General features: G+C 43.0%; 1 protein-coding gene across 1 annotated transcript; it reads right to left on the reverse strand.

Moving 5' to 3' along the window:
* Positions 1–771: 771 nt before the first annotated feature.
* On the reverse strand, positions 772–10,002 carry LOC111601458 (homeobox protein Hmx). Its single transcript, XM_023318038.2, has 3 exons — positions 9,203–10,002; positions 3,879–3,988; positions 772–2,367 (listed from the first exon to the last, which is right to left on the reverse strand). The coding sequence occupies exons 1-3, from the start codon at positions 10,000–10,002 to the stop codon at positions 1,499–1,501; spliced, it is 1,779 nt and encodes a 592-aa protein (XP_023173806.2). The 3' UTR covers positions 772–1,498.
* Positions 10,003–10,285: the final 283 nt, after the last annotated feature.

Consider the following 10,285-nt stretch of genomic DNA (forward strand, 5'->3'; position numbering starts at 1 on the left):
AATTAATATGCAGAGCTTTAAACATGAGTTTCTCATTTAATTTTTGTGGAGAATTTAACGATGAATTTTGATATTTAGGGCAGTTAAACGTCCAACTATTCATATTATCTATCAGCTCTTTAGTTTCTCAGATAAGACAGTTATTTAGTTTAATAAGATTCCCCAGGTACTGAACGCCTTGTCCACCTGTTAAATACATAAGACAATTTTAGATAATTTTTTTAATATATTATTATTTTTTATTGATTTTTATTTTCTTTTTTTCATATATATATAAGCATTTTTTAAGAATTTCTTTTTTTTCTTATTTTAAATGTAGGTTGCGCTGTGTTTAGTAAATTGATGTAATAATTTTACTAGTTATTTGGTAATTGCTTGATATAATACATACAAATGTGCACATGTTGGTTGACTTGTTTTTGGTTTCTTTAGTAGCTTTGGCTTGTACAGCGTTCAATGAAATATATATATTTATATATTTATGGTATAATTTTAACATTTATTTTATTTAGCCTGCTTATGGAAACCAACTGATAGTTACTGTTAAGATTATTAAATGGGGGTTAACTTAGATCTGACCAGCAATCGAAGTTAGAGTAAACTTATCCTTATTATTTCAAATAAGCTGAAAACACATTTTTATGTATTCATATTTAGTTTCTATTTACAAGCTAGAGTACGAGGAAATAAAGCGATAGGGGAAGCGATACATTTACAAAATAAGACTTAAGATCTATTGAGCAATAGGCATTTATTATACAATGAGAGAGAGAGAGAGAGAGACAGAAAAAGGAGCTTAGCTTGGGATGTCCACATCCGTGTCTCTTGAGTAGGGTATGCGAGCTTCTACAGAAGTGGTATGTCTATATACAAAAGCTTTAGGAACAAACTATTCAAAACTTTACAGCTTTATAACGATTATGCTTAAGAGGCGCGGTGAGCCGTCCTCATTTTTTGGCCTTTGTGGTTAGCATTGAAACCAATTGATGTGCACTTAGCCGCTGATCCTTTTGTCAAACTTTTCAATAGAATTTTACAATGCAACAGGGAGTGGGCTGTGGGCGGTGCGGCCCGCACAGGAGATACCAGCTGTTTAGTAGGAGTGCGCCTTGTTGATTATCGATTTCTCCTCGACAGCAGCCTGCATAGACGAGCCATGACCACCAACTTCGTTGCGCTCAAAACAATTATTATTGTTGTTGTTGTTTTTTTGGTGCAACTCGAAAGTGCTGGAAGACGGCGGAGGCGCAGCTGATGGCGTTGATCGAACGTAGTCATTGGATGTCTGCTGCTGGGCGACGGGCTCCTCGTCAGCCTCAACATCAATGGCAGCGTCGTCCTCGTCTATGCATGTTAACGGCTCCTGCTCGCCGTCGGAGTCCACTTCTACGGAGCAGCGTCTTAGCTGCATCGCAGGTATTCGCAGCGGCATGGGCGGCATCACCGAGGGCGGTGGCGGCTTCAGCAGCGTCATGGGCGCCGCCAGGCAGCCCACGTTCTATACAAGCGACGACAACGGCGGCCGTGGTGGGCTGGTGTTGCGAGCAGCGGCCGCAGCATAATATTGCATTGGATGATGATGCGGTGGCGGTGGCGGAACAAAGCCAGCCGTGGTGCCATCGTGATAAAGCACAGGCACGCGCACCAAACGCTGTGCCGCGTGTGCCATGTTGGCCATGTTGGCGGCTTCTAGCTCAGCGGCCAGCTGCCGTTTCCATTTGTTGCGGCGATTTTGAAACCATATCTTTACCTGTGTCTCGGTCAGACGTAGAGAGGCTGCCAGGCCAGCACGTTCCGATGAGCTGAGGTATCGCTTGAGATCGAACGTCGACTCTAGCTGGAAAACTTGAGCCCGCGAGAAAACTGTGCGCGTTTTCTTTTTACGCTTGGAATTGCTGCCATCGCCGTGCGGCGATGAACTGTCAGATGGACCATCGGTGCCATCATCTTCCTCAATGATTTCCTCGCCGTCATCGTCCGATTCGTTAGAACTGGTGGGCAGCATATAACTGCCGCTCGCATGAGAGCCCGACAGATGATGTCCATGATGCGAGAGTCCGCCAGCGCTGCTGGTGGGTGTGCTGGGCTGATGTGGATGCTGTAGATGCTGTTGGCTGCCATGTGGATGCTGTTGATGCTGCTGGTAGAGCGAATGATGTGACCCGTGGTGCGATCCAGTCATACCAGGCGGTGGTGATTTGCTGGCGTGGCCATTGCCCGTGTTGTTGCTGTTGGCATTCGTAGTGTGGTTGTTGTCAATGTTGCTGTTGTTGTTATTGTTGTTGTTGTTGTTGTTGTTGTTGCCGCTGCTAGGGCTGAGAGAAGTGGGCGATGGTGGATTTTCAGTGGTGTTTGTGGAGGAACTGTCTGCAAAGTGAGCAAGATAAAGAAAAGAGAGAGCGCATGAGTGACAGAGCTTCACTGAGAGAACGTGCCCAGAGCAAGCTTTCTGCCTGCGTTTGTCTGTGCGTGTGCATACGTATATATAATATATATATATATATATATATATATATATATATATATATATATATATATATATATATATATATATATATATATATACACATTGGGACATGTGGATGTGGCTGTGGCTGTGTACACGGGAATAGCTGCTCTAAGGGTTGTTCAAGGTATTATTGTAGCCATGTATGTGCTGCTGCACAGATTTAAGCTGCAACACTTAACCTCACACTTGCCTTCGTCTTGTCTCTTCCTTTCATTTTTGTTTTATATGCCCCACAAACAAGTTAGAGCGCAGACGCGAAGAGTAATTGCCCTACACCCCACACACTACACCCTGCACCGTGCACCCTGCGGCCCACAGCCTGCTCGTCGTCTATATATATTTATATCTGTTCGTGTTTGTGTGCGTTAAATTACCATTTAAAATGGCCGTCAGTCAGCTGGGCGATTCCAGTTTTATTGAGCTTTTAGTTTGGATCCTATTTGAAAAGTTTAAATTGCTGTAATTTGATTCATACACATTTTACTTGCTGCCCTCTTACCCCTTTGCTGCGAAACTATGCGCTGAATCAACTAAATTCCAGAAGCCTCACATGGCGCAAAACTTAAGGCCAGTTTACATGAGCAAATGCAATCGCATCGACTTCTAATGCTAAGGGCACAATCAATTGGGCTTTAACGCTTGCTAACCAGAACGCTAGCCGCTATTGCCAGTAGCCCTCTCGCCAAACAGTTAACAAAGGTAAGCATGTCAAGCACTTTGTGGGGGAATACCCCGCAGTTGTAACTCGAGACTCGATTACAAATTCCAATTAATTGAAAATGGCGATTACTGCAATCGTGTTTCTGAATAGCCAAACGCAACAGAGCGTTACATGTGTAGTTGCGTGCCACTTCCCACCTCCCATTTGGTGGCACTATTCAGCCGTCTCACAATTTCTGTTGCCTGCTGCAGGGGGCACTTTGTATGCATTGCTCAAATTCTTGCGGGCATTAGGCAACTATGCAAATTAAACGAAATGCTTCAAAGAATGTCTGCCACGGCACATTCTTTTCCTAAGAATTTAAGATATTCGCATTAAGCTCTCTAAGGCTTAAGGAAACAGCGATATATTGGACAGTCTGTAAACTGCCAAAGCAGACATATATAGGGATTGAAATCTGTTTACTTTTATTGGACGAATTTTGTATAATATTTAAGAAGATTAAATACTTATTTATATTATACGATTATTTTATACAAATCGTCATAAATATTATATATATTATTTAATATAAAAATAGCTATTTCAATCTTCTTAAATCAAAAATTTACCAGGAACGTAAATAGATTTTAATCTTTGCATTTCTCCCTTTTTACCTATATATTCATATATTTATTGTATGATATATTCGTGTTTTACAAAACTTACCGTGCGTTGGGCTATGGAAGGGCATTCGCTGTGGTGCCCAGGGCCAGCCAGGTGGGCATAAAGCTGCATAGCGTCCTGCCAAGGCGCCCCATTGCGAAATGAATCCCAGTCTGAAACAGAAACACAAAACCAACGAGAAAAGTTTAATTATTTGCATTAAATTATACAGCTTACTAATATGTGCTCTTTATAGATATTAATTATTAACATAACATATATATTCTCTGAAGCCGACGGCATAAATTTGATAAGAGTGAAGAGAAAGCTGAAAAAAATATCTTAGAAGAAACGACCCCTAAATGCCAACAAACCCCACACCACGCGACGGCCATAACTGGCAACAGCTGCTGCGAATTTTGCTCCCCAAGAAAACACACACAGCCTCACTCACTTAACATATATAAAGCTAAAGATATGTGTGTGTGTGTATGTATATAAAGGCCGACGTCCATGTAACCTTGTTAGGTTGATGCTTAAAAGCATCTTTATAAATACATTTATTTATTTATGTTAGACGCGGCAAAGTTTGCAGAGACGATACACTTTTTGGCGTTAACGTTATAATGTGTTCCATATACGAATGTGTGTGTGTGCTGATGGGGGTGGGTTTTGTGTGGCGCTGTCGTTGGGTTTATTGTGCTAAATCAAAGTTTTCAAGTCAAATCATTTAGGCAGAAGCTAATGCCAGAGTTAATTGGAAGAAAGCTGCTTTTGTTTCTGAGGGTAGCACAGTGTGGTTGTGTTGAGGGGATTTGGGTGGCCTGGTTGTGGCACTTAAAAGCTTTTCATGGCCATCTTACCACTCGCTATTAAAGCAGTCTAGTCTGGAATTTTGATTGATTTATTGATATGTTTAAAAAGTCTCCCAGGTGTTCTTAAGTTTCCCACGCACTCAATGAACTTTGCTGTTAAACAATCCGACCGGGACAAAGAGTAGCCACAGTCCGTACACTCCCACCAGTCTAAAGTGGCAATGGCCATCTAACCCACCGGCAGGCCCTCTGCCGATTTTGCCTTTCATTTTGTTGCTGTGTTGTTTTTATACTTGTTAAACCCTTTGACCGTTTTGCAGGTGACCCGTATGCAAGCAGCAGACTGTGATTTTTTTTCGACCCCAAGCAGCCCCCGAAAGCTGCCCAGCCCGGCCACCCCCAGACAGACAATGCGCTGGCCAAGTTGTGTGTGACATTAACATTTAGCTGACCTCTTTCGCAGCGGCCAAGGTGCAGGTGTGGAAATCAATAGTCGACCGGCTCTTTCTCTTGCCAAACATCTCTTTCTCTCTCACTCACTATTTGAATATATATATATATATATATGTTTCTCTCCCTCTCTGTTATTTATTCTCTGTCTGTCTCTGACTCGTTCTTCCCCCTATTTCGCTTTTGCCAGTAATGTTTTTCAATTAAATTTACCTTTAGCCTGCGCCCGCTGTTAAATTATGAGCCGCTCCCTCTTTAAGAGACGCTTCAAAGGCTTCCCCAACTGGCTAACTTCCCCAGCTGGCTCGTTGTTTGGCAAGCTGGCGGCTCAAATCACTTCTAATGGGCTTCATGTTTACAACGTCAATTGAGAGAAAGCCGCTTTCGCTTGCGCTCAAAAGATGACGTCCTAACCACTCCTCAGATTACAGCCCAGCAGCAAGAGCGAAAAGCATGAGCAACAAAAAAGCGAAAAACAAACGAGTCAAAAGAAATTACCTCAATTACAGCGCTAATTTTGGTCGCTGAAGGCTGTCAACGGAAGGGGCCCGAATGAATTGCAAACAGCTTGTAGCTATTTGCTTCACTAATTATCCAAATCAAAGGCACTGCCCGAGTCCTAGGCATTTGTTTTCCGCCCAGCAATGAAATAAATACAACATTCCATTGCCCGCGGCAGCCGCAGACCGCATGGCTCCATCTACATTTTCATTGGTGTCACTTTGTGGCGGAAGTGGATGACCATGTTTAAAATTCAGCGGAGTGGGGCACGCCCGTTCCTGTAGCTGTCAGAAGTCAACGTAGAGCGACCCAAACGCCCTCGGCCTCCTTTCTTCCGCCAGCCCAACTCCGCACCCATTTCAATTTGATGCATGGCTGTTATTTCTCGTTTAATGAATTGTTTGCGGTTCTTGCTTTGGGCTTCTTTCACGTTGCTGTCATAATTCGTCTTGGGGGCTCGTTTTGTGCTGGGATAAAAACTCTGCTATGCAATTGAGTTGTTCAACATGGCGTTCAACATGGGTTCCTTGCTCCAACAGCGCATTTACTAAGATATGGCTTGGGCATAAAATGCTTTGAAGTTTTTCATATATGCAAACTATGCAAACTAATTGACTGAAGTGAATTAAGGAAAACTACAAATTGAAAACGGAATCTTAATTTCCATGTGGGACTTTCGTCTTTGCATTTTAAAACTAATTTTATATATTAAATATGTGTTTTATCGAACTTTTACTTTCTTTAACACAGAGTCAACTTTTCGATTGCTCTACAAGTTTAACTCTTCGAGTGCCCGCAGATTTAGGAAAATGCGAAGAAAACTGAGCCCAACTCGGCCGCAGAAGCCACTTAAGTGGCATCGTGTAGAAAAATCATCTCACACTTATATGGCAAGCAGTTGTTACACAGCTTCCAGGCGCATTACCGAAATTAATTTAAATAATAAATTTAAATGTAACATTAACAATGAACACAATTGGCTGGCGGGCCTAAACCGCTTAGCATTCGTTCATGTATAAAAGATTTGCACACGCTAATTGGCTGCATGGAGGCTCGAAATCAGAAAATATGCATTGCCCAACCACATCCAATTCGCCTGGTATATGTGACACTTTCAGCGGTGCGGGCACTCGAAACGACCGCAGAGTAACCAAAATATTGAACAGCAACTCACAGTTGACTAAGCAGCAGCTCAGCTCGCTATAGTTAACCCGCTTGGCTTGCTTTTGTCATTAAAAGGGATTAGCATGAAAATATAGCTAAATACATTCATTCATTCATTCAGAGAATATATATATATATATATATATATATATATATATATAGTAATATTCGGTGGCGTGGAGCGGCTTAGGCCACTTGAAAAATGGTGACATTTGCGATGCGTGCAAAATGAGTTTTTTGGCTGCGCCACAGGAAGTCGCACAAATGACACGCGCCTGGGAACCCAGCTAAAGGAAAGTCAAGCCACAAATCTAGATATAAAATCAGTGCATAATGCACTGTACTACACGAATATGTTTTCATTAAATGGAAACAATGTATGTGCCCACGTTATCTAGATATAAATGTCAGAAATCGTGGACCATTTCACCACTAAATGCCGCAGCAAGTTAATCCCTTTGTGATAGATAAGATTTGTCAGGAGCGGGCGCATTGCATTGGGACTGAAATTGGATTGTAATTACTGTAGTATATAATTATATTGTCAGTGCGTCCTTTAGCGGTATCCTTACAATAAAAAAATAAATAAAATAAAACGTAAAAGAGAGCTGCACAATAGACAAACACACAGACACATAGACATTTCCTGGACTCGAGCACCCTTTCCGCTGGCCGCGTTGGCCCTTTGTTGGGCGCACTCTCAAGCGTATCAGGTTACACAGTTACAGCGCTTAAATGCGTCCTTTGCTGCGCTATAATTAAACCGCAGTTGAAGAGCAAGCAGCAGAAGGACTTCAACAGTAGCTGACCACTAATTAAAAAATAAAACAACGTAATGCCAATGTCCAAATAGTCGAGGCCCAGGTGAAAGTCAGTCAACATATTTATGTATGCGTATTTGTATTAAACGATCAGTCAGCGTTTTGGGCGCGCTTGAATTAATCATTTGACGGAGAGACCAGCGAGTTCGATGATCAAGCGATAAGCCCGTCACATAGGCAGCCACACGTCAGCTGTAAGCGCCAAACAGCAGGAGTCAACACTTGGCCAATAGGCGAGGGCAGTCCTCGCGCTCTTAATTGGGGTAACCTGCATGCGACCCTCGCCACGGGACTGCGCCGGCGACTGCGACTCGCTTATCGCACGATCGATCAGTGAGCGCATGCGTAAATGAAATGAAAATGATCATCATTAAATGAAAACAAAAAAATAAGCACACAGGAAAGCCAAAGAACCGAACTGCCTACTTTGCATGTGGCTGACAGAAAGTTGGGTAGTCTCGCTCATAAAATAAAAGTGCAACATTTTTTTAATTCAACACATGCCTTAATCGAGCATTCTGAAACTCGACCGCTTGACTCAAGTCCTTTTTATGCTCATTTAAATGCCGGCTAAGTGGGGTCACTCCGCTTTTTCATCTGCTTTTTGAGCTGCACTGCAGTATGTAGGTGGCTCAGTACGTTCATAAATAAAAGCAAAAAATATTTTTAGGTAGGTCAGTCGATTCAGTGAGGGTTCATTCATTCATTCCCTTCGCCTGTCCAACTATTGACAGACAGTTATTCAATTGCATTGAATTACAGTTGCAAATGTTGCGAAATTCGATATTCTTCATGAATTGCATAGCCAAATTGAAGTAATCAATATCGATTTAGGTGCATATGGTGGTCACTACGAGATCGCTTGAAAATGTCACTTTGAAATATATTTTAAATTCATTTGTATTGAGGAAAACTTTAGCTGTAATTGATATAGCCAAAGAGAAACAAATAATTAAACAAAATTATTTATGTGTATCAAACTGTTCTTAAGCATGATATGTGCTTCACCTTTGGCTTGTGGGAATTTAAATTCAAATGCATTTTCAACCCAGAACTCTAACCCCTAATGCATAATAATTTTAAATAAATAATCTCGATAGCATGCAACTATTTGCGTTTCTAAAATTGTGATCAGAGTTGTGATAAAGTAAAGCATATAATTTTTGATTTAATAAATTAAAAGTATAAAAAATATGTAATTGTTGCCTCTCATCTCGGCGCCCACTTAAGGTGTCCTATGACATGCTGCCTACACTTTTACAGTCCTTCCATTAAAAATGATTATCTGTTGCAATCAGTTAAAGCAACACGAATACTCAAGACGAGATTCGTGAGTTTTTCCGAGGAACAGATTTGCGTCACCTTAATGCTATTGTATTCCTCAATGTAGAGTACCGTAAGGATTACACAAATTCTGCTCAATGCATCAAGGGGCAGGGAAGCTGAACTAAATCAGGTGAAATTGTAGCCGCTTACGCTCATTGGAAAATAAGGGAACGCTTGACTTTTTGGTTTCACGTTGGTCTGCAAAACAAAGAACAAGGCTCTCAAGGAATGGTAAGCCGGGTCTAAATGGCTCTACAAAATGCACCTAATTTGATACCGGGCATTTTTTGTTTGTAATGACAAGACTCACCTTGAGAGCATGGCTGCATCCTGAGGTCCGCCAGCGCCATGTTGCGGCAGTTGCGGAATAGGCGTTATCAACGCTGTGGCGCCATTCTTTTTCGCCGGCTCGCTGCGGCTCAATATGCTGGAGATGGAGAAGCTGGTGAAGCCATTGGTGCCAGTGGTGGCCTTGTTGCCATTGCTGCTCGCATTGCTATCGTTGCTGTTGGCTCCAATGGAGGCCGCCGCTGCTGCCACTGCGGCTGCGGCCGCTGAGGCACATGTGCTGTTGTGATTCACAGTTTTGCTGTTGTTGTTATTCAGGCTCTGTGCAAGCTCTTCGCTGGCGCTGCCGTTGCCATTGCCGTCTAATTCAGGTGTTTTGGGTGCCATGGCAGCTAGGGCGGGCGGTGAGCCTAGTCGATCGCCAAGATGTGTGGGAGCGACGGCGTGCTGCAGAAGAGCGGGATGCGGAGCGGCATGAGCCGGATGCAGATGGCTGAAACTATGCAACGCGTGATGCAGCGCCACGGGATGGCCACTGAGCGAGCTGAGATGATGCTGTAGATGATGATGCAACACTGCCGGCGGCACGGCGCCGTTGGGACTGTGGTGATAGTGCGGTACGGCCACAGCTGATGTAGATGTGGGCGTGCCGGCAGTAGTATTTGGCGTGGAGCGCTGCGTGGGCGTCGCTGGTGGGGAGCTATCATCGACTGAGCGTGCCAAGGGGCTCTCGCGACCATTGCTCATGCCGGCGGCGCCCAACGGACTAGGCTCCGGACTGGACACCACACTAATATCAACTTCAGCGTCGGATGAAGACATTTCAATACACGCACAAAACTCGTTATTTTTATTTCACTTGATTTTATTTTAAAGTATTTGCGATTTATTCACAATGGCTTTGAAATGTTTCGTTAACTGTTTCAGTTTGGGTTACTGTCAATCAAATTGGCAGTTGCCTCACTTGGCTTGACGAGCATCTAGCGATGAAAATAAAGTTCCTCAGGTGGCAACCGATACGTCTGCACCGTTTGATCAACGATTCGCATTTAAATTCAAATGTTTTCTGTTAACAAGCGCAAAGTCCTCGACGCGTCCGCCAGCC

Source organism: Drosophila hydei, unplaced genomic scaffold (assembly GCF_003285905.1).
Source record: "Drosophila hydei strain 15085-1641.00,03,60 unplaced genomic scaffold, DhydRS2 tig00000063-arrow-pilon, whole genome shotgun sequence".
Classification (NCBI taxonomy): domain Eukaryota; kingdom Metazoa; phylum Arthropoda; class Insecta; order Diptera; family Drosophilidae; genus Drosophila; species Drosophila hydei.

Coding starts and splice junctions, on each gene's coding strand:
- LOC111601458 (XM_023318038.2), bottom strand. CDS start 10,002: ATGTCTTCATCCGACGCTGAAGTTGATATTAGTGTGGTGTCCAGTCCG. Junction 3,989..9,202: donor GATGCAGCCATGCTCTCAAG/GTGAGTCTTGTC, acceptor TTTCTGTTTCAG/ACTGGGATTCATTTCGCAAT. Junction 2,368..3,878: donor CTTCCATAGCCCAACGCACG/GTAAGTTTTGTA, acceptor CTCACTTTGCAG/ACAGTTCCTCCACAAACACC.